Below are 23,839 nucleotides of genomic sequence, written 5' to 3' on the forward strand. Positions count from 1 at the left end.
GCGCTCTCACTAAAAAGCATCCACACCTTTGAACACCTAGCCCTCTGCACAGAGGCTTGCCGCGAGTGGGTGCTTTGGGAAACAGTTGGGGGATTCTTCACTCTGGCCCTGCCTCTACCCCTGGCCACTCCACTGCCTCTTCCAACCTGTCCTGCTGCAGCACTTGCCTCCCCCTCTCAAGCCCTGTCCTCAGTAGGCTTAGCAAACCAGGTGGGGTCAGTCACCTCATCGTCCGGCTGCTCTTCCTCCAAATCCTCTGTGCGCTCCTCCCTCGGACTTACTGCCCTTACTACTACTTTACTGACAGACAACTGTGTTTCATCATCCTCATCCACAAAAAGCTCTTGAGACAGTTGCCGAAAGTCCCCAGCCTCATCACCCGGACTGCGGGAACTTTCCAAAGGTTGGGCATCGGTCACGACAAACGCCTCAGGTGAGAGAGGAACCGTTTTTTCCCACTCATGGCAGGGACCCGAGAACAGTTCCTGGGAGTCTGCCTGCTCAGAATGTCATTTTCATGGAGTGAGGAGGCTGGGAGGAAGGAGGAGCAGCCAGAGGATTCAGAGTTGCAGTCCCTAGGCCGGGAGTAGTAGACTGCGTAGAAGACTGGGTGGTCGATACATTGCTGGACGCATTTTCTGCCATTCACGACAGGACCTGCTCGCACTGCTCTGTTTGTAATAAAGGTCTACCACGTGGACCCGAAAAATTGTGATATGAAGCTGGGGAGCCCAGAAACTTGCCTCTCTCCTAATCCCGCAGAAGTCGGCTGTGATTCACCACGCCCAGGAACTCGGCCTGGGCCCAAACCCTCACTTGGACGCCCGCGTCTGCGTCCTCGACCCTTACCTCTACTCCTCATCATGGTGGATTAAGAATAGAGCAGGGCCCAAATAAATTACCCCACTGTACAGCACTGACAACTGTGGCTTAATTCACCGCACACAGAGACTTGTAGATAGCAGAGACTCTATGCTGTGACTTGAAAAAATTAACCCGCTGTCTTGCGCTGATACACAGGGGTAATTTACTGCTCGCAGAGACTTGTAGATAAGAGAGGCTGTATGGAGTGGGAGAAGACTCTAAAGCCAGTGGATAGTGCTGATAACTGCGGCTATCTCAACCCCATCAAGGAAAGCGTATTGTGAGACGCTCTGCACAGCGGCAAAGCTGAAATACTTTGCAGTGGCCCAGGAAATATTACAGTACTGTTTAGCAGTGAGACCTCCGTCTAATGCACTGCAGACACAGAACGGTATAACTGAAGTAGTTTGCAGTAGGCTAGGAAATGTTAGAGTGCAGTTTCACGGTGAGAGCTGGTTGTACGGCACTGCAGGCTGAGAACACTATTACTGAAAGGCTGGAAACAGGCCTAGATGCGTAATACAAAAATTGATGCACTACTGCTCCCAGCCAGCCACAACTGTAAAGCACATGGTCAGATGTAGCCCTAAGAAGGAGCGTTGGGGTTCTTGCACGGAGGATCAGGACTGTATAACTTTCCCCATGGAAGTGGCTGTGTCCCTAAACTCTGCGTTATGCACTGCAGACACAAAACGGTATAACTGAAGTAGTTTGCAGTAGGTTAGGAAATGTTAGAGAGCAATTTCACGGTGAGAGTTGGTTGTACGGCACTGCAGGCTGAGAACGCTATTACTGAAAGGCTGGGAACAGGCCTAGATGCGTAATACAAAAATTGATGCACTACTGCTCCCAGCCAGCCACAACTATAATGCACACGGTCAGATGTAGCCCTAAGGGCTCCCACCCACTAGCGTTTTTTTCTCCACTGCGCTGCGAGAGTAAGTGAAAACTCTCGCAGAGCAGTGCGAGAAATCGCAGCGATATCGCTGCGACAGTCTTTTCAATGGGGCCAGCCGCAGCAGCGCTAGCCCCATTGAAAAGATATGGGGATTGCCGCGGACTTCTGCCACAGCTGTGACAGCTGTGACAGCTGTGGCAGAAGTCAGCGGCATGCTATCCCATTGCTTTCATGAATGAATAGCTAAGAGCTATCTGCCATTGGCTGAGCGCTGAGCCAATAGCTAAGTAGTAACTGCTATTGGCTGAGCCCTCAACCAATTTGCACAGCCCTTTCAGGAGGCGGGGATTTTTAAATCCCCGTCTGCTGAAAGAGCTCAGTAGCAGTGTCGGGGAGCCAGCCAAAGGACGCGGCTGAAAGCAGGAGTAACTTTTTTATTATTTTTTAAACACTTTTTTATGATTATCGAGGAAGGGCTTATATTTCAAGCCCTTCTCCGATAATCATTCTGCAGGGCTTGTCAGAAACCACTGCTTTCAATGGGATCAGCAGCAGCAGTGCCGATCCCATTGAAAGCAATGGGATAGCATGCTGCTGACTTCTGCCACAGCTGTGACAGAGGGTTCCTTCATCCCCGCGGTCCCCGCGGGGATGAAGGAAACTCCTGCTACAGCTGTGGCAGAAGTCAGTGGCATTCTCCATATCTTTTCAATGGGGCTAGCGCTGCTGCCGCTGGCCCCATTGCAAAGACAGGCGATGTCACAGTGATATCCCAGCGATTTTGGGATATCTGCCTGCGTTTTTCTCGCACTGCGATGCAAGACTTTAACTTTAGAATCGCATCGCAGTGGAAAAAAAAACGCCAGTGGGTGGGAGCCCTAAGAAGGAGCATTGGGGTTCTTGCACAGAGGATCAGGACTGTATAACTTTCCCTACAGAAGTGGCTGCTTCCCTAAACTCTGTGTTATGCACTGCAGACACAGAACAGTATAACTAAAATAGTTTGCAGTAGGCTAGGAAATGTTAGAGAGCAATTTCACACTGAGAGATGGTTGTACGGCACTGCAGGCTGAGAACGCTATTACTGAAAGGCTGGAAACAGGCCTAGATGCGTAATACAAAAATTGATGCACTACTGCTCCCAGCCACAACTGTAAAGCACATGGTCAGATGTAGCCCTAAGAAGGAGCGTTGGGGTTCTTGCACGGAGGATCAGGACTGTATATCTTTCCCCATGGAAGTGGCTGTCCCCCTAAACTCTGCGTTATGCACTGCAGACACAGAACGGTATAACTGAAGTAGTTTGCAGTAGGCTAGGAAATGTTAGAGAGCAATTTCACGGTGAGAGTTGGTTGTACGGCACTGTAGGCTGAGAACGCTATTACTGAAAGGCTGGGAACAGGCCTACATGCGTAATACAAAAATGAATGTGCTACTGCTTCCAACCAGCCGCAACTATAATGCACACGTTGAGATGTAACCCTAAGAAGGACCATTGGGGTTCTTGTACAGAGGATCAGGAAGACTGTAAAACTTTCCCTGTATAAGTAGCTGTGTCCCTACACTCTGCCTTATGCACTGCACACACAGAACAGTATAGCTGAAATGGCCTGCACAGCCCTAGATACTTTTAAAAAAAATTGGTGCAGTACTGCTCCCAGCCAGCCACAACAGTAATGGGCTGACAGGAGAGGGCGGGAGCGCGTAGGAGCCACAGGAGGCCATGCCCACAGCTCCAGCCTGCGTCACTGTGGATTCTGAAACTGGTGCACAACAAGAGAAACCAGTAGGCAGCAAGAGAAACCAGTAGGCAACAAGAGAAACCAGTAGGCAACAAGAGAGACTAGTACATAACAAGTGAAACCAGTACGCAACAAGTGAAATTAGTCCGCAACAAGAGAAACCAGTACGCAACAAGAGAAACCAGTACGCAACAAGAGAAACCAGTACGCAACAAGAGAAACCAGTGCGCAACAAGAGAAACCAGTGCGCAACAGGAGAAACCAGTGCGCAACAAGAGAAACCAGTGCGCAACAAGAGAAACCAGTGCGCAACAGGAGAAACCAGTGCGCAACAGGAGAGACCAGTGCGCAACAGGAGAAACCAGTGCGCAACAAGAGAAACCAGTGCGCAACAAGAGAAACCAGTGCGCAACAAGAGAAACCAGTGTGCAACAAGGGAAACCAGTGCGCAACAAGAGAAACCAGTACCAACAAGTGAAACCAGTACGCAACAAGTGAGGACAGCCTGTATTATTGAAGTTGGCAAAATCCACCATGAAAATCGGCAGTATAAATTGACAAGCTCTGGGTTTTATATCCGCACCGCAGTGCAAAAATGCAGAAGCAGTGGGGCATCATTGAGTCCTTGGAAATGGAAAGCTGCAATGCTACAGAAATTTACAGAAGACTAAAAAAATGTGTCTGGTGATGCAACAATTGACTATAGCAATGTCAGAAGGTGGATGAAATGTTTATAAGTGAGGGAATCTTCTGTGCATGACAAGCTGTGTATTGGCAGACCGTCAACTGCAGTGACAGTGGAGAACCAACAGAAAGCGAACAACATAATTCATGATGATCGATGTGTGAGCATCAGAGAGATTTGTGATGAGTTTTTAATGTGGCCATAGGTCTGAAGAAAAATTAATCCATAACTTGGGATCTAATAAAGTGTGTGCTAAATGGAAACGTACAATGTACACATTTATTAACATAATTACAAGGGAAGGTGTTTATTGCAACAAATGCTTCCATAAGAGTTTCTTCTGGTCGGGGCCATTTAAAAAGCTTGCTGAGAACTACAAGTAGTCTATATGACAACATGACATCAGAGCAAGAACTGTCATTTATGGGCCAGAAGTCCCTGTAGACGAGTGTTCTGCAATATGTAAGCTCTCCAGCGGTTGGAACCACAACTCCCAGCATGCATCGATGGCCAAAACTGGGGAGTTGTAGTTTCGCAACGGCTGGAGAACCACAGGTTGCGGACCACCGCAGTAGAGCAACCCCAGTGCAACAAGCTTGAGAAGAGTCTTGGTACAAACCGATCCACACAGTTCCGGGTTTAGCGTTGGTAGGAGATCAGGCCACCGGCTGTCTTTTGTCAGTGACTAACACAAGACAATAGGAATCCGACTAGCCTCATGCTAAGGAAGCAGTGTGCTGATGGCTGTAGAGATGGACTAACATGCCAAGGCAGCTCGATCCTGTGGAGGGCACAGTCTTCCCTGGAGTATTTGGCATTGGCAAGGCTGAACCCACACAATAACGCCAAGAACCTGGTGGTGTCCAACCAGCAACATAATGGAGGTTGCCGTGATAAATCCCAAAGTTTGTAGCTGTTGAGAGAAACGTATGAAGAGATTTTGAAGTCTATTATGGAGGGGTGCTCTTGTGCCTTAAAATCCAAGTATTGTATCAAAACCCAATGAATCTAGTCCCTCTCCATCACTGCGGGTTGTCTTTGGATACAGTGTGAGCAAACCAATTCCCTTTGGTCTTCCAGCTTTCCCGCAGCACCTCGTTAAACTTCACCTGGAACTGCTTCAATGCATCTTCATCGCTCTTCCCTAGTGCTAAAGAGTCCTTGAGATACTGAATATCTTTAGAGCAGGTAAGTTCAGGCAGGCCCGCCGCTTTCATCAGTGCAAACAGGTTAAGGAAGAGGGCACCGTGGCATCGAAGGATGGTGTAAGCTTTTTCACAGTAATCCCGGAACCTCTCGTACTTCTCACTGTTGTTGGTTTTTCCTTGTTGGATGACGTGCACAAAGTCGTACGTAAGGATAAAAGGAACACTACTATGAGGAGTAGCCCTAAGAAGGACTGTTGGGGTTCTTGACGACAGGATCCTACTGTAACACTGTCCCTAACCTCTGCCAGCATGCGTCTGAGGCGAGGTGCGGGCGGGACCGCTTTAAGTACTTGGCAGTCACCTGATCGGCCCAGCCACTCACTACTGTGGGGGGGAGAGGGCTGGCACATCACAGCAGGAAGTGGTAATGCCTTCCCTGCATGTCTATTGGCTAGAAAATGGCGTTAAACATGCGAGGAAGGAAATGCAATTGACTCGAGTACCGCATAGTGTGCGACTCGAATAACGAGTATCTGGAGTACCCTAATACTCAAACGAGCATCATGCTCGCACAAGTGTGCTCGCTCATCTCTAGTTATGATGCAACTATTTATAAAACAGAATATTTTTTAAACAATAATTTGCAGCATCTGTATGGATTTCTATATTTTTATATAAGCTGTTTTTAGGCCCCTGTTACATTACCACTTTTTACATGAAAGGAAAGATTGGAGCGCAGCTCAGGGGAGATGGGAAGCTTTTTTTCATAATAAATATTTTGTATTCAGACCCAACGTCCAATCCTTCTTTGATCTAAAACACATATGGTAGTATTAATCTCCCGTGTATGATGTAAAACCCACTGACTTCAGTGGGTCCATTCACAAACAAGCATTTTGCGTGCAAAAAAATTATGCCACAGAAAAAAGCCGCAGTATGCTTAATTTTCTTGTGCACGCAATAAATACAGTAAAAAATGCAGTTGTCTGTGTAAATACACTATTTTCATTCTGCAACAATGTGCGCAATTACGCTTGTGCTCGTGTGAATCCGACCTAAGTTTTAAATATTATTTACTCTTTTCTGACCAAAAAGTGTGGTAACTCAGTTGTTAAAGGGGTTGTCCCGTGAAACAAAGTGGGTCTATACACTTCTGTATGGCCATATTAATGCACTTTGTAATGTACATTGTGCATTAATTATGAGCCATACAGAAGTTATAAGAAATTTTTCACTTACCTGTTCCGTTGCTGGCGTCCTCGTTTCCATGGAGCCCGTCTAATTTTCAGCGTCTAATGGCCAAATTAGACGCGCTTGCGCAGTCCGGGTCTTCTTCTTTTCTCAATGGGGCTCCGTGTAGCTCCGTGTAGCTCCGCCCCGTCACGTGCCGATTCCAGCCAATCAGGAGGCTGGAATCGGCAATGGACCGCACAGAAGCCCTGCGGTCCACCGAGGGAGAAGATCCCGGCGGCCATCTTCAGCAGGTAAGTAAGAAGTCACCGGAGCGCGGGGATTCAGGTAAGCGCTGTCCGGTGTTCTTGTTTAACCCCTGCATCGGGGTTGTCTCGCGCCGAACGGGGGGGCTGTTGAAAAAAAAAAAAAACCCGTTTCGGCGCGGGACAACCCCTTTAAGAGCTGCTGCTTTGCGGTACTAGAGTTGCAGGTTCAAATCTGACCAAGGGCAAAAGTTTTATACTTAGTAACATCTTGTAGGTCAAACTCATACTACATATTATCCTCACAAGAATTCTTGATTTTTAGAAGTTTGGCACTTTGACATTAATATGAAAGGGAAATGGAACAGAAAGACTGGTGGTGATGGCGGAACACTTTTAGTTTGAAATTAATAATAGTAACAATGTGAGGGGGGAATTCTCCTTTCATAAAATAAGGTGCGTGGCCTCTACCACTGCTACCTCATCTTATTCTTCATATATAAGTTTTCTTCACCTACATGACCTTATAGATTTTGCTCCACCCCTTTTTTCTTTTTTTTATCTGCATCAACATGGAAGGGGAGAGTAGCCATATGGTGAGCTGCAACGTATGCTATAGGTTTACAGACCTACCAGAAGAAAACTCAAACTTCATCTGCCAGAAATGCAAGCTTTTGTCTCTATTGAAGGAAAAGGTGCATAGTCTTCAGGAGAGAATAGCTATATTGAAACGCATTAAGGAAGATGAGAATTTACTTGACAGAGCAGAAGTGACTCTTCAGAATGTTGAAGGAAAATACATTTTCTACCTGTAGAAGAGGAATGGAAGCATGTTGTCAAGAGAACAGGGAAAGCAGAAGTTCGGGTTCCCTGTAACGTAGCCCGCAACCCCTGTCCCTGTCTATTTGTCCCCCTGGCCTAAGCCCCAGGGTGGCAACTGGGCAACGGTCCCTACTCTGAGTTAAGGAAAATGATGCAGGACACCACAGTCCCTGGACACAGAGAACGAGAATACAGACAGGCAAACAACCAGAGCGTAGTACCAAAGAAAACAACAAACCAGTCTAGGAGCAAGCCAAAAGGTCCAAAGCACAGAAGTCAGTCCAAGAAGTACAGGCAAGAGAAGAACAGAGTCAGGTCTGGGGAAAAGCCGAGGTCAAATACCACTATCAGTCAGAAATAGCAGGGAAAGAAAGTGAGTGACAGGAAGCCTAATCAAACACTGGCAGTGTCAGGAAGAAGCTGAGGGGTTTAAATGCTGTCAGAGCTCTCACCCCAGAAGCTGATTGGGGCGGGGAGCCTCCAGCACTAGCAGAACAAACTAAGACATAGGAGGTGCAATCACCTGTCCTATACGCCGCATTCCTAGCACCCCTGCAGCGTATAGGAGCTGCGTGGCCAGGAGTAGTAACCAGCTCCGGGGCTCCCCTCTGCTGCACACCAGCCGCCGGAGTGACAGTACTAGCAGTGTGAGCACAGCGACCCCGAGAGGCGCCAACCCTGACACATGTGACCCAAAGAAGCAGGAGGATCAGGAGTCAGTCAGTACGCATACTGCTCAGGAACCAGTACCAGGCTCTAACACAGGAGAACAATGAAGAGGTACATTAAGAAATGAATAAGAACAGTATAGTAAGGACTCAGAATCCTCTTGGATGGAGAAAAAGAAGTGTTTTGAAGAAGAATAGTAGAGTGGTGGTTGTGGAGGATTCTCTATTGAGAGGAACTGAGATAGCTGACTGCACACCTGACATAACCTCACGAGAGTGTGCTGTCTTACAGGTGCACAAATCAAAGATGTGTCTGGTAGGCTATCAAGACTCTTCAGTCCTTCAGACCACTACCCATGCCTACTAGGGATAAATGACACTACAAAATAGGACCTTGCAACTATCTGCAGAGACTTTGACGACCTCAGCAGGAAAGTGAAAGATCTAGGAGCACAAGTAGTCTTCTAATCCATCCTCCCAGTGGATGGCCATGAAATAAGGAGATGGAACCTGTTGTATTCTAGGTGAACAACTGGCTATGTTGATGCTGCCATCAGCAAAGTTCTGGATTTCTTGATCATGGAGTGAATTACCTATATGATGGACTCCTTGCTAGAGATTAGAGATGAGCGAGCACCAAAATGCTCGGGTGCTCGTTACTCGGAACGAACTTTTCGCGATGCACAAGGGTTCGTTTCGAATAACGAACCCCATTGAAGTCAATGGGCGACCCGAGCATTTTTGTATTTCGCCGATGCTCGCTAAGGTTTTCATGTGTGAAAATCTGGGCAATTCAAGAAAGTGATGGGAACGACACAGCAACGGATAGGGCAGGCGAGGGGCTACGTGTTGGGCTGCATCTCAAGTTCACAGGTCCCACTATTAAGCCACAATAGCGGCAAGAGTGGGCCCCCCCCCTCCCAAAAACTTTTACTTCTGAAAAGCCCTCATTAGCATGGCATACCTTTGCTAAGCACCACACTAGCTACAACAAAGCACAATCACTGCCTGGATGACACTCCGCTGCCACTTCTCCTGGGTTACATGCTGACCAACCGCCCCCCCTCCCCCCCACAGCGCACACCAAAGTGTCCCTGCGCAGCCTTCAGCTGCCCTAATGCCACACCACCCTCATGTCTATTTAGAAGTGCGTCTGCCATGAGGAGGAACCGCAGGCACACACTGCAGAGGGGTTGGCACGGCTAGGCAGCAACCCTCTTTAAAAGGGGCGGGGCGATAGCCCACAATGCTGTACAAAAGCAATGAGAAATAGAATCCTGTGCCACCGCCATCAGGAGCTGCACACGTGGGCATAGCAATGGGGAACCTATGTGCCACACACTATTCATTCTGTCAAGGTGTCTGCATGCCCCAGTCAGACTGGTAATATGTACCTTAACAGTAACCGCGTTGGTGGTAATGTGGTGGTGACTGCGGACCTAGTAGCGCGGTTTTATTTTGTTGGTTTTCGGAATGTGGCCAGGATTAAGTGGGCCGTGGCGGGGGGATGTTTTTGAGGCACTACGTGTCCTCTCCACGTGTCCGTGGTTATATGCACCTTAACAGTAACCGCGTTGGTGGTAATGTGGTGGTGACTGCGGACCTAGTAGCGCGGTTTTATTTTGTTGGTTTTCGGAATGTGGCCAGGATTAAGTGGGCCGTGGCGGGGGGATGGTGGGGGGGCTCTCTTGTAGTGTCGGTAAAGGTGAAATTCTTGGACTGCCACCAGACGAACCAATGCAAAGGCATTTGCCAAGAATGTTTTCCCTGTTGGAGGAGGAGGGGGATGTTTTTGAGGCACTACGTGTCCTCTCCACGTGTCCGTGGTTATATGCAGCTTAACAGTAACCGCGTTGGTGGGAAATGGCCTCGCCGCCATCATGTCTTTGGGAAGCCTCTGTTTCCACACCCCAGAGACATACCATTAGCAGCGGTATAGGCAGAGCCCAGAATTCGTAACATTTCAGCCGTAGCATTAGGACAGGCCCCACTAACATATCACTAGCAGCATTATAGCGGGAGCGAGGTCTTCGTTCCATGTCAGCAATAGTAGCACTCAAGACAGGCCCCAGTAACAATTCCGAAGCAGCAGTATAGCGGGAGCGCAGTCTTCGTTCCATGTCAGCAATAGTAGCACTCAAGACAGGCCCCAGTAACAATTCCGAAGCAGCAGTATAGCGGGAGCGCAGTCTTCGTTCCATGTCAGTAATAGTAGCACTCAAGACAGGCCCCAGTAACAATTCCGAAGCAGCAGTATAGCGGGAGCGCAGTCTTCGTTCCATGTCAGCAATAGTAGCACTCAAGACAGGCCCCAGTAACAATTCCGAAGCAGCAGTATAGCGGGAGCGCAGTCTTCGTTCCATGTCAGTAAGAGTAGCACTCAAGACAGGCCCCAGTAACAATTCCGAAGCAGCAGTATAGTGGGAGCGCAGTCTTAGTTCCATTTCAGTAGCTGCAGTATAGCCAAGGCCCAAGTTACATTTATGTAGCTAAAGTGTAGGCCAACCCCACACACACTTCTGTACCATGAGTGCAGGCGAAGAACATACAAATTGCTATGATTACACTGTAGGTGAGGGCCCCAAAAAATTGGTGTACCAACAGTACTAATGTACCTCAGTAAAAATTGGCCATGCCCAACCAAGATGGCAGGTGAAACCCATTAATCGCTTTAGTTAATGTGGCTTAAGTGGTAACTTGGCCTGGAGGCAGCCCAGTTTAACGAAAAATTGGTTCAAGTTAAAGTTTCAACGCTTTTAAGAGCATTGAAACATATAAAAATTGTTTCGAAAAATTAGATGAGTGAGCCTTGTGGCCCTAAGAAAAATTGCCCGTTCAGCGTGATTACGTGAGGTTTCAGGAGGAGGAGCAGGAGGAGGAGGAGGAATATTAGACACAGATTGATGAAGCAGAAATGTCCCCGTTTTGGATGGTGAGAGAGAACGTAGCTTCCATCCGCGGGTGCAGCCTACGTATTGCTTACGTATCGCTGCTGTCCGCTGGTGGAGAAGAGAAGTCTGGGGAAATCCAGGCTTTGTTCATCTTGATGAGTGTTAGCCTGTCGGCACTGTCGGTTGACAGGCGGGTACGCTTATCTGTGATGATTCCCCCAGCCGCACTAAACACCCTCTCCGACAAGACGCTAGCCGCAGGACAAGCAAGCACCTCCAGGGCATACAGCGCGAGTTCAGGCCACGTGTCCAGCTTCGACACCCAGTAGTTGTAGGTGGCAGAGGTGTCACGGAGGACGGTCGTGCGATCCGCTGCGTACTCCCTCACCATCCTTTTACAGTGCTCCCGCCGACTCAGCCTTGACTGGGGAGCGGTGACACAGTCTTGGTGGGGAGCCATAAAGCTGTCCAGGCCCTTAAAGACTGTTGCACTGCCTGGGCTGTACATGCTGCTCGATCTCGGCACCTCCCCTGCTACCTGGCCCTCGGAACTGTGCCTTCTGCCACTAGCGCTGTCGGATGGGAATTTTACCATCAGCTTGTCCGCCAGGGTCCTGTGGTATAGCAACACTCTCGAACCCCTTTCCTCTTCGGGAATGAGACTGGGAAGGTTCTCCTTATAGCGTGGGTCGAGCAGTGTGTACACCCAGTAATCCGTAGTGGCCAGAATGCGTGCAACGCGAGGGTCACGAGAAAGGCATCCTAACATGAAGTCAGCCATGTGTGCCAGGGTACCCGTACGCAACACATGGCTGTCTTCACTAGGAAGATCACTTTCAGGATCCTCCTCCTCCTCCTCCTCATCCTCCTCAGGCCATACACGCTGAAAGGATGACAGGCAAGCAGCAGGGGCACCGTCAGCAGTGGGCCAAGCTGTCTCTTCCCCCTCCTCCTCATCCTCCTCATGCTCCTCCTCCTCCTCCTCCTGAATGCGCTGAGATATAGACAGGAGGGTGCTCTGACTATCCAGCGACATACTGTCTTCCCCCGCCTCCGTTTCCGAGCGCAAAGCGGCTGCCTTTATGGTTTGCAGGAAACTTCTCAAGATGCATAGCAGAGGAATGGTGACGCTAATGATTGCAGCATCGCCGCTCTCCACCTGGGTAGACTGCTCAAAGTTTCCAAGGACCTGGCAGATGTCTGCCAACCAGGCCCACTCTTCTGAAAAGAATTGAGGAGGCTGACTCCCACTGCGCCGCCCATGTTGGAGTTGGTATTCCACGATAGCTCTACGCTGCTCATAGAGCCTGGCCAACATGTGGAGCGTAGAGTTCCACCGTGTGGGCACGTCGCACAGCAGTCGGTGCACTGGCAGATTAAAGCGATGTTGCAGGGTGCGCAGGGTGGCAGCGTCCGTGTGGGACTTGCGGAAATGTGCGCAGAGCCGGCGCACCTTTACGAGCAGGTCTGACAAGCGTGGGTAGCTTTTCAGAAAGCGCTGAACCACCAAATTAAAGACATGGGCCAGGCATGGCACGTGCGTGAGGCTGCCGAGCTGCTCTGTCATACCCTGCAGCAGTTCGTGGGCCGTGTGCCTCCTATCTCCTAAGCTGAGTAGTTTCAGCACGGCCTGCTGACGCTTGCCCACCGCTGTGCTGCCACGCCGCGCGACACCGACTGCTGGCGACGTCCTGCTGCTGCTGACACATCTAGATTGCGAGACAGAGGTTGAGGAGGAGGAGGAGGAGGGTGCTTTAGTGGACGAAGCATACACCGCCGTACATACCAGCACCGAGCTGGGGCCCGCAATTCTGGGGGTGGGTAGGACGTGAGCGGTTCCAGGCTCTGACTCTGTCCCAGCCTCCACTAAATTCACCCAATGTGCCGTCAGGGAGATGTAGTGGCCCTGCCCGCCTGTGCTTGTCCACGTGTCCGTAGTTAAGTGGACCTTGCCACTAACCGTATTGGTGAGGGCGCGTACAATGTTGCGGGAGACGTGGTCGTGCAGGGCTGGGACGGCACATCGGGAAAAGTAGTGGCGACTGGGAACTGAGTAGCGCGGGGCCGCCGCCGCCATCATAGCTTTGAAAGCCTCCGTTTCCACAACCCTATACGGCAGCATCTCAAGGCTGATAAATTTGGCGATGTGGACGGTTAACGATTGAGCGTGCGGGTGCGTGGCGGCGTACTTGCGCTTGCGCTCCAACACTTGCGCTAGCGACGGCTGGACTGTGCGGTGCGAGACATTGGTGGATGGGCCGAGGACAGCGGAGGTGAGGGTGTGGGTGCAGGCCATGAGACGGTTGTGCCTGTGTCCTGAGAGGGGGGTTGTATCTCAGTGGCAGGTTGGGGCACAGGGGGAGAGGCAGCGGTGCAAACCGGAGGCGGTGAACGGCCTTCGTCCCACCTTGTGGGGTGCTTGGCCATCATATGTCTGCGCATGCTGGTGGTGGTGAGGCTGTTGGTGGTGGCTCCCCGGCTGATCTTGGCGCGACAAAGGTTGCACACCACTGTTCGTCGGTCCTCAGGCGTCTCTGTGAAAAACTGCCAGACCTTTGAGCACCTCGGCCTCTGCAGGGTGGCATGGCGCGAGGGGGCGCTTTGGGAAACAGTTGGTGGATTATTCAGTCTAGCCCTGCCTCTACCCCTGGACACCGCACTGCCTCTTGCAACCTGCCCTGCTGCTGCCTCCCCCTCTGAAGACCTGTCCTGAGTAGGCGTTGCACACCAGGTGGGGTCAGTCACCTCATCATCCAGCTGCTCTTCCTCCGAATCCTCTGTGCGCTCCTCCCTCGCACTTACTGCCCTTACTACTACCTCACTGCAAGACAACTGTGTCTCATCGTCATCGTCCTCCTCACCCACTGAAAGGTCTTGAGACAGTTGGCAGAAGTCCCCAGCCTCATCCCCCGGACCCCGGGAACTTTCCAATGGTTGGGCATCAGTGACGATAAACTCCTCTGGTGGGAGAGGAACCACTGCTGCCCAATCTGAGCAGGGGCCCGAGAACAGTTCCTGAGAGTCTTCCCGCTCCTGAGCATGTGTCATTGTAGTGGAGTGAGGAGGCTGGGAGGAAGGAGGAGCAGCAGACAGAGGATTCGGATTTGCAGCACTGGACAGCGCAGAACTCTGGGTGGATGATGGCTTGCTGGAAGCACTTTCTGCCATCCAGGACAGGACCTGCTCACACTGCTCATTTTCTAATAAAGGTCTACCGTGTGGACCCATTAATTGTGCGATGAATGTGGGGACGCCAGAAACGTGCCTCTCTCCTAATCGCGCCGCAGTCGGCTGCGACACACCTGGATCAGGAGCTCAGCCTGTGCCCACACCCTCACTTGGGCCTACACGTCCTCGGCCGCGTCCACGTCCTCTAGCCCTACCCCTACCCCTCAGCATGCTGTATTACCAGTGATTTCACAGTCAGGAAATAAATTGGCGCAAGCCTGCAGGCCAAATAGAATTTTTTCCCTGCTTTTTACAAGGAACACCCACACTGCGTGTATTCAATGAATACTAAGTTTAATAACTGTGTTGTGGCCCTGCCAATTTGTCCCAGAACTGCAGTGATGCAAAGTAATTCGCTACCTACAGCAGATCAGGGATTTCCCATGCAGGAAAAAAATTGCCGCACGCCTGCGGTAAAACGTAGCTGACTGCGTCTGATTTTTTCTGAACGTTCAGCGCACAGCACACACGTACACAGAGCCCTGAGTACTGTAAGAGGCAGGCCAAATAGAATTTTTTCCCTGCTTTTTACAAGGAACACCCACACTGCGTGTATTCAATGAATACTAAGTTTAATAACTGTGTTGTGGCCCTGCCAATTTGTCCCAGAACTGCAGTGATGCAAAGTAATTCGCTACCTACAGCAGATCAGGGATTTCCCATGCAGGAAAAAAATTGCCGCACGCCTGCGGTAAAACGTAGCTGACTGCGTCTGATTTTTTCTGAACGTTCAGCGCACAGCACACACGTACACAGAGCCCTGAGTACTGTAAGAGGCAGGCCAAATAGAATTTTTTCCCTGCTTTTTACAAGGAACACCCACACTGCGTGTATTCAATGAATAATGTATGTCTTCTGGCCCTGCCTACACAATTCTATCCCTGTAGTATTAATGCCGGGTGCAATGCTCTGCACAGCCGGTTTTGAGGAAAAAAAAAAATGCAACACTGCTAACAGCAGCCTGGACAGTACTGCACACGGATAGATGTGGCCCTAGAAAGGACCGTTGGGGTTCTTGAAGCCTACACTAACTCCTAACACTCTCCCTGCCTAACCCCCACTTCTGTCCCTATTGCAGGGCGCAATGCTCTGCAGATCCAATTTTGGAAAAAAAAAATAAAAATACTGTGCTAACACAGTACTGCACACTAGTAGATGTGGCCCTAAGAAGGGCCGTTGGGGTTCTTGAAGCCTACACTAACTCCTAACGCTCTCCCTACAGCAGCTCCAGCACGATAGTACTTTCCCTCAGCTAAGTCACAAGGCATGTGTGGCGAGCCGCGGGAGGGGCCGATTTTTATACTCGGGTGACATCAGATCTCCCCAGCCACTCACAGCAGGGGGGTGGTATAGGGCTTGAACGTCACAGGGGGAAGTTGTAATGCCTTCCCTGTCTTTCAATTGGCCAGAAAAGCGCGCTAACGTCTCAGAGAGGAAACTGAAAGTAACCAGAACACAACGTGGTACTCGTTACGAGTAACGAGCATCCCGAACACCCTAATATTCGCACGAATATCAAGCTCGGACGAGTACGTTCGCTCATCTCTACTAGAGATGTGTTGCACCTTACAAAGACAGGAAAGCATATATTTGGCAGGCTCATTGCTACATTCATCAGAAGAGCTTTAAACTATATGGGAAGGGAAGTGACAGCCTAGGTAAAAGTGGATAAGTGAAAGGCCATGCAAAAATATACAGCTAATGAATGCAATTGAGAACCTTACTATGAGAAATTGAAAGAAAAAACAAAACATTCAGAAGGAAAGTAGAGAAACAAGAGACACCAATCACAAATTGAAATGTGAAGCATGGGAAACAAACAATGAGAATTAGAGCTCTTAATACAGGAAGAGAAATATGATGTCATAGGCATCACAGAAACTTATTGAGATGATACACATGATTGGAATACTTGAACAACTTATTTATAAGAAACAGACCTGATAAAAGGGGTTTGGAAATGGTAGGCACTACTAATTGAATCCAGTGGGAGCTGTGCCTGCAATTACCAACTTGGACCACTGCAGTGGGCACCTTAATAGCTGACAGTCAGGGATCAGAAGTAGTGGACACTCACCAAACACTTTTAAATGAAAAAGTACATAAATGAGGCTTTATAACCTTAGTTCTCTTACCTGTTTATTAGAAGACATGTTTGATAATGCGCTGATACTACCGGTATCTGTGACAACCATTGCTGAAGGAAAACGTGATGTGTGTGAATACTGGGGAGGTTCCTGTTTATGTGTATACACTGTCAATAAAACACAAAAAATAAATATGAAAGTTTAATAGCATGCTATGGAGAACTGTTATTGACCATTAACCAGGGTATAAAGAAATTTGAGAAAGCTAATAAATGCAAAATAATATTCAGAATTCATCATCTTCTCATCAAACCTAAAATGACTTTACATTTAGGCCAGTTTTACATGAGGGTATTTGTATACATCTATAATTTGCATCCAATTCGTAACATGGATGTATTACAAATGAAATTTCACCCATTATGTCATCAGTATTATATCTGTATTTGCCTCCATATTTGCTTTTGTTGATATTATTTTCTACTGGGCACAAACTGACACAGTGAATGTGAATTCAGATGAAATGCTGATTAAATATGGATGCATGTGCATTTTAATCACTTTCTATTGAATATAATGGGCCTATATAGTTGTCATAAGAAAAGTGAAGAAGACTGTGAATTTCAAGTACAGCTATGAAAAAACACACAAGTAATGAGCTCTATGGATTTTCATTAAGTGCATAACACGATGAAAAATTAAGTGTCTGCAAACCACGGATTAAATACAGATTTAAAATGTGCTTGTCTGAAAGCAGCCTTATATTGCACTGCAAACTGTACATAGCTATGCTCTGACAGGAGTATGTATACTGCATTATACAGTTTATCAACTATAAGAATAGCATTTTGCCCACAGAAGCATAACTAATACTGTACATGCCCAGTGGTATATAGCACTGGCTCTCCAGACACTATCATCTGATTGTTTATGGATCTAATTACCTTTTCATCATCTGTAACATACATGTATGGACTGAGTATAAAGAGGACTTGGGGGTCAAACATGCTTCATATCAAGTGGGTGCTGACTGTTTGAAATAGCGGAGACCCACCAAAAGTGGAGAACAGTGGTGGAGCAAAACCCAAATATGTGCCCAAAACAGGAGGTAAAGGTTGAGAAGGATAGGGGGTGCTGCCCACCTGGTAAACGCCTCACACAAAGTTGGCGTGAGATGTGATATATAACACCGGCTAAAAGGCCTGGTATACAGGGAAATCTCCAATGAAATATTGCAATAGGAGTTTTTGGTACTTCTAAGTTGTTTTTATTTAAATAGAGCCAGCCAAAAACGTGTTTCAAGGCAAGCTGGATAAGACTACATACTTTGATATTAGTATGTTAGGAAAGGGGGGGGGGGTAGAATGGGACATAAATTCATAAAGAAAATCAGTGATCGAGGTCATCAGCATCTCTACCATATCATCAGATTCTCCACAATGTGATTATGGGGTGTCATTGATTTCCCCTGCAGTCCTGAGCCTGCTGAAGGCTCCCAGGGCTGCCATGGGTTCAAGCTTATTGGGGTAAGGAAGGATTTTTTTTCCTTAAATTGGGAAAATTGGCTTCTACCTCATGGGGTTTCTTTTTTTAGCGTTCCTCTGGATCAGCATTGGGGGAAAGGGGTAATATAGGCTGAACTGGATGGACATATGTCTTTTTTTCAGCCTTGCATACTATGTTAGTAAGCCCCTCCTATAGGGCTTAATACACTAATGTTAAAACTACAATATACTGCAATACAGAAGTATTGCAGTATACTGTTAAAGCAATCAAGCAATCACAAGTTAAAGTTTCCTAGAGGAATTTAAAATAAAGTTAAATGCAATTTTGAAAAATAAAAAAATATAAAAAATTCAAACCCCTTTTCCTATTTTTACAACAAAAAATGTAAACAATTAAAAATATGACATAGATGGACTTTTACGGATGCGCAATACTGATCTACTAAAATCGCACATTATTTTAAATCCCTAGGTGAATGATGCAAAAAAAACCATGACAGAATTGCCGTTTTTATGTTCACCTTGTTATGGGGCTTATAATATGACAGTAGAAAGCATTTTTTTTTTAATGAAAAAAATAAGTTTTTTTAAAAGCAGTAAAATATTTTTTAAAATACAGTTCAGTCACATTATTATGACCATCGGCTAATATCTAGAGTAAATGCTGTGTGCTGCCTGGACAGCAGCTAGATGGGTTGAGTGTGACTCAACAAGGTTCTGGTAGGTTGTCTCAGATATCTGGAGATATGCAAATTGCAATGCATCTCACAGTTGCTGGAGGGTATGTGAGCTAGGATCCATAGAGTGAACACAAGGATAGAGGTGGTCCCACAGATGCCCAATTGGGTTCAAGTCTGTTCCAACCACACTCAGACACCTCTAGCCATGTGACGTCACATTGTCTTGCTGGAAGATTCCCACCAATTTTCTGTACTTACCCATTCTAGTAATAGAGGAAAGGCTCATTTACACCAGCAGATGATCGCTCAAAGATCGCTCAAACGACAGTTTGAGTGACAGCTTTGAGCGATCATTTTGCATAAAGTATTAGGTAGCTACTCAGCTACTTAGGTACCAATTAAGTGCAAATGAAGCCTTCACTGAAGGCAGTTAATAGCCCGAGGGCTATTAACTGTGCTCAGATCCTTTGTTCTCCACGGGGAAACAATGCTATCAGCACTCCCCGTGGAGAACTTTTGATAAAAGTGAAGGACGATTTTTAGGTTAGCTTGAATTTAACGATTAGCTAGCAGTGCCCGAAAAGCGGACGATGGGCGCACATTTACACGCACCGATTATCGCTAAAACGATCGCCGATTAACGATTTTTTAGCGATCACCAGCTGGTGTAAATGGGCCTTTCCTCTATTACTAGAATGGGTAAGTACAGAAAATTGGTGGGACTCAGCAGGTGGAATCTTCCTGATATGTATCCTGTCAATATATTTGTATTTTATTCATAATATGGAAGAGATTTAGAGGTTAAATGTATAAATGTAGTTTCAACCCCCCCCCCCCCTTCCCCCCAAAACAGGGGATTCTTAGTGGAATTTGGCGTTTGCTTCTTTTAATTCATCAACTTCTTTATATATACATATAATACAGTTTATGAAGTAAAAGACGTAAACCCCAGATGCCACTAAGAATTTAATTTAATTTACATTTAATCTCTATATCTCTTCCATATTCTGAATAAAATACAAATATTCATATACAGGCTGAACTCTTGCCATTACAAAGTGTGCCTAAAAGTTCTAGAAGCATTACATGAGCACAGTACTTACTGTGAGAATTTTGAAGTTGAGTCATAGTAGCCATAAATGGCTGTTGTGTCATGTGACCAGAAGATGAATGCATTATAGACTGTTGATGTGGACTGTGCAGTTGTGGTGAAAATTGCACCGACTGTAAAGCTGCTAGGCTTCCTGCAACACTGTTGATAACAGGGACACTCTGTGCCTGAGTAGTATTCAAATCTAAAGAAAAAGACGAGCACAAAATCCTTACAACTTTTTTTCACCAAAATCTGGAAAAAATAGTAAGTCATATGAACTGACTAATAGATTACTACTGACATAAATATTAGACAAACGGAATAGGCAGCATTCTCAATTTGTATTGTGACAGCTCAACTACCAGGTTGCAGAAACAAGTATTAGGCATTTTAGATTTTACAAAGCCCAGTCCTTTGTACCCCCTGGGTTTATCTACTTCTCTCAATGGCAGTAGGCATGCACACTTTAAGCTTACATCTGTTTAATCTTATGTACATGGCAGACTATAAAATCATTAGTAATACATGCTTCATCCATGTCCACATATAGTATGGGCAAAGCAAATTATTTTGCGCTACGTACTAGATTATCCTTGAATTGTCAGTATATCATTTATTTCAGAATATTATGTCTAGCAATGAATTCAGTACATTTAAAAAATTAAAGGTTTTTCCTGTAAATTAACTTTCTAATTTTTCTATCTGGTCAATTTGCACTGTAGATTTTATTTTTGTACATACACAGAACTGTAAATATTTTTCTTCATGCTAAAAGACGTTACAATTTTTTTCTTGGAAATTTTCTTAGAAATGTTTGCATACTACTAGTATTGATGGTATACAAACATGTATGCCCTTCAAGAGTTTTTGTGGTAGAGACAATAAGTTTAGATTGAAATATTTTTATCCTTCTTGAGGTTGATAAGAGAATACTGTATATGCATGGTATTCTCATAACTATCTCAGAAAGAAATTGTGTAAGCTGTGTTATAATATAAATATATTATGTCTGTCCAAAATACTTTTTCAAATAAGAGTCTCTAACTTTACAGACTATTATTGCATTATTGATGGACATATTGATAATATACCCACTTTACTGTAGTTTTCCGACACCTATTATATAGTAACATAGTATGGTAGGCTGAAAGAAGGCAATGTCCATGCAGTCCAGCCTGTTTCCATCCCCTGTGTTGATCCAGAGGAAGGCAAAAAGCCTCATTCAGGCAGAAGCCAATTTAGCCCATTTGGGGGGAAAAAATTCCTTCTCGACTCCATAATGGCAGTCAGAATAATCACTGGATCAACAGACACCTTAAAGCATATGCATGGACATCTTAAAGCATTGAATCCATATTTGCAACAATTGTTTTTTATTGCTTAATTGCTCTTACAATTAAAAAATGAAACAAGTTGTAAATAGTCTTGTTTCTTGCTAATATATAGAATTTAGGCAAGGTTGCAAATGGGAAAGATTAAAGGACCTTTCATACACAACAATTATTGCTCAAAATTTGTCCAAACGAAAATGAGCGATAATCGTTACATGTAAACGCCCGCATCGTCCACTTTTCGTTTGAACAATGGATTTTAGTTCACTTAAAATCCACTGTTCATTCACTGAAAGACTGAGCAAATACTTTCATTTGAATGTATCTCACTCATATTTTAAAAGACTACAAGATGTTCTCCCCAGGGCATGTTTACACTAGTTGCGAGGAGAACAATGGAATGTGTCCGCAACTGTTTGCAAAAGCAAAGCTGGGTGTGTGTTTAAACACACACTGGGCTCTGCAAACAACTTGGAGGTCCTTCTACATGCAAATGAAGATAATAAAATGCTAATGGACATTAATGGCAAATAAATTGCTAAATCTTTCAGTTGTTTGAAAGATTATCTTTGCATGTAAAGGTGCCTTAACCCCTTCAGTGGTGGGTTTCTTACCACCCTGTCAGACCTACCAGGGCATGTTTTTTAAATGGTCTCATCATTTAATTTCAACTAATTTTCCAGTCGCGTTCCAAGAGCCATAACTTTTTCATTTTTCTATTGACACAGCCATATGAGGGTTTGTTTTTTGCTGGACAAGTTGTATTTTTTAATGGCATAATTTTTGGCTATATATAATGTATTGCATAACTTTTGTAAAAAAAATTTGTAGGGAGATTGGGGACAAAAAGAAATTATGCCATTTGTTTTTTGGATTTCATTTTTACAGCGTTAAGCGTGCAGAATTAATAATAAGATAACATTATTCTCTGAGGCAACACGATTCCAGCGATACCAAAGTTATAGTTTTTTTAAGTTTTGCTATTTTTGTACATTTAAAAATTTTTTTTTAAAGGTTTGCTTATGTGTCGCCATATTCCAAGAGCCGTATTAATTTTATTTTTTCATTGCCAGAGCTCTAAAAGGCCTTGTTTTTTGCAGGATGACCTCTAGTCTTCATTTATATAATTTTTGGGAACATGTAAAATTTTGATCACTTTTTATTCCATTTTTGTAGGGGCAAGATTAAGAAAATCTGTAATTCTGTGATGTTTTTCATTTTTTATAAATATTTTTTTATCGCTGTATTCAAAAACCTTGGCATTTAAATTTTTTATCAACAGAGCTGTCTAAGGGGTTTGGTTTTTTGCAGTATGAGTTGTACTTTTTATTAGTATCATTTGTTAATCCGTGCAGCATTTTGATCACTTTCTATTCGGTTTTTTGTATAGCAAGATAGGCTAAATTAGCTATTTTTGCCATGTCTAAAAAAAAATTTTTCCATGCCATGCACCCTGCAGATTAAATAATGTACTAACTTCCTTCTCTGGGTCATTGTGAACACAGGGATACCACATGTTTAATTTTGTTTTTCTTTTTTACAAAGTAAAGAGAGAAAGATGGGTTTTTTTGCAATTTTTTTAAACTTTTTAAAAAATTTTTGTCCCTTTAGGGGACTTCCATAATACCTTTTTTTATATTCTTCCAATACTCTGCTATGCTAAGGCATAGCAAGGTATTAGACAGGCTATGATGCTCAGACAGAGTCTGAGCATCATCGCCTAATTTTGCTGGCAGACCCGGAAGCCTCCCAATGCCAAGGAGACCCATCAGAACCCACTGATCACATTGCTGGGACTGCCAATGAAGGGCTTAACAGATTATGGCAGGATCAGGCTTTGCATTGTTTGTTTGCAGTTTGTAACCATGCAGATACATAAATCTGCATACAGAAAATGGTACAATATGTTTATTAAGATTAACTCAAAACTAGAGCTTTCAAAGTTGCATTTACATTAGGCCGACTGCACACAGCAGAGCTGGTTTCCGCATGCTGGAGCCCGCAGCGGTGTCCTCGCATACCTCTCTCTTGTCTTCATCTGTACTGTGGATGGTCGGTACAGCTCGCATGGAGCATGCTGCGATTGTTCCTCTGCTAGCGGAAACCGCAATGGGTTTCCGCAAGTGTGCAGGAAGAAGCGTTTTCCCACATCATGCTATAAACTGTTTTGCACGGTACGGATGCCCGCAGCAAAAATCCGGCAGCATGTAGGCAACTTTAAAGTTGAAAAATTTAGCTGCAATGACATATACATCCTTTAACTTCTATTATGGTCTAATTGTCTCTTAAAAGAGCAACAACATAAACATATACAATTATTGTAACTATGTGTGCATCAAACTGAATAGCAATATGTTCAATAGTATGGGTCAAATTCAGAATAAATATCTAATATTTCCTGACTACCCATGTCTTTAGGATAGAATACAAATCATGGTGTGGTTGATCATCTAATACCTAATTTCTATACTAATTAAAGCATCCATTTTCAAATGCAGATTTATATTATTTGTAGGTTTCAGAAATGATTCCAGCTTACTTTGTGTTATCGCCATGACTCCAGAAATAGGTGCCATAATGAGGTTCTGTGATTGCTGTGAATTGTGGTGAACTGATTGTGACAAACTGTGAATATTTGTCAAGGTGCTCACAGGTGGCAACCCTCCTCCAGAAACAGGAATCTGTTAAAAACAAGTAAAATACTGGAGCTTTACAAATTTACCATGCAAAATTGTGCACTATTGTGTAATTAGAACATAGT

General features: G+C 45.5%; 1 protein-coding gene across 1 annotated transcript in view; it reads right to left on the reverse strand.

The window, feature by feature from the left end:
* Nucleotides 1–5,211: 5,211 nt before the first annotated feature.
* HNF1B (HNF1 homeobox B) overlaps nucleotides 5,212–23,839 on the reverse strand; it is a 129,683-nt gene continuing 111,055 nt past the window's right edge. The window contains exons 6-11 of the mRNA XM_066583953.1: nucleotides 23,618–23,759; nucleotides 19,758–19,949; nucleotides 16,518–16,636; nucleotides 7,530–7,582; nucleotides 7,407–7,453; nucleotides 5,212–5,513 (exon numbers count right to left, since the gene is read on the reverse strand). Coding sequence (XP_066440050.1) covers nucleotides 5,212–5,513; nucleotides 7,407–7,453; nucleotides 7,530–7,582; nucleotides 16,518–16,636; nucleotides 19,758–19,949; nucleotides 23,618–23,759 — 855 coding nt within the window. The remainder of the gene's footprint in view (nucleotides 5,514–7,406; nucleotides 7,454–7,529; nucleotides 7,583–16,517; nucleotides 16,637–19,757; nucleotides 19,950–23,617; nucleotides 23,760–23,839) is intronic.

The sequence above is a fragment of the Eleutherodactylus coqui genome, chromosome 1 (genome assembly GCF_035609145.1).
Source record: "Eleutherodactylus coqui strain aEleCoq1 chromosome 1, aEleCoq1.hap1, whole genome shotgun sequence".
Classification (NCBI taxonomy): domain Eukaryota; kingdom Metazoa; phylum Chordata; class Amphibia; order Anura; family Eleutherodactylidae; genus Eleutherodactylus; species Eleutherodactylus coqui.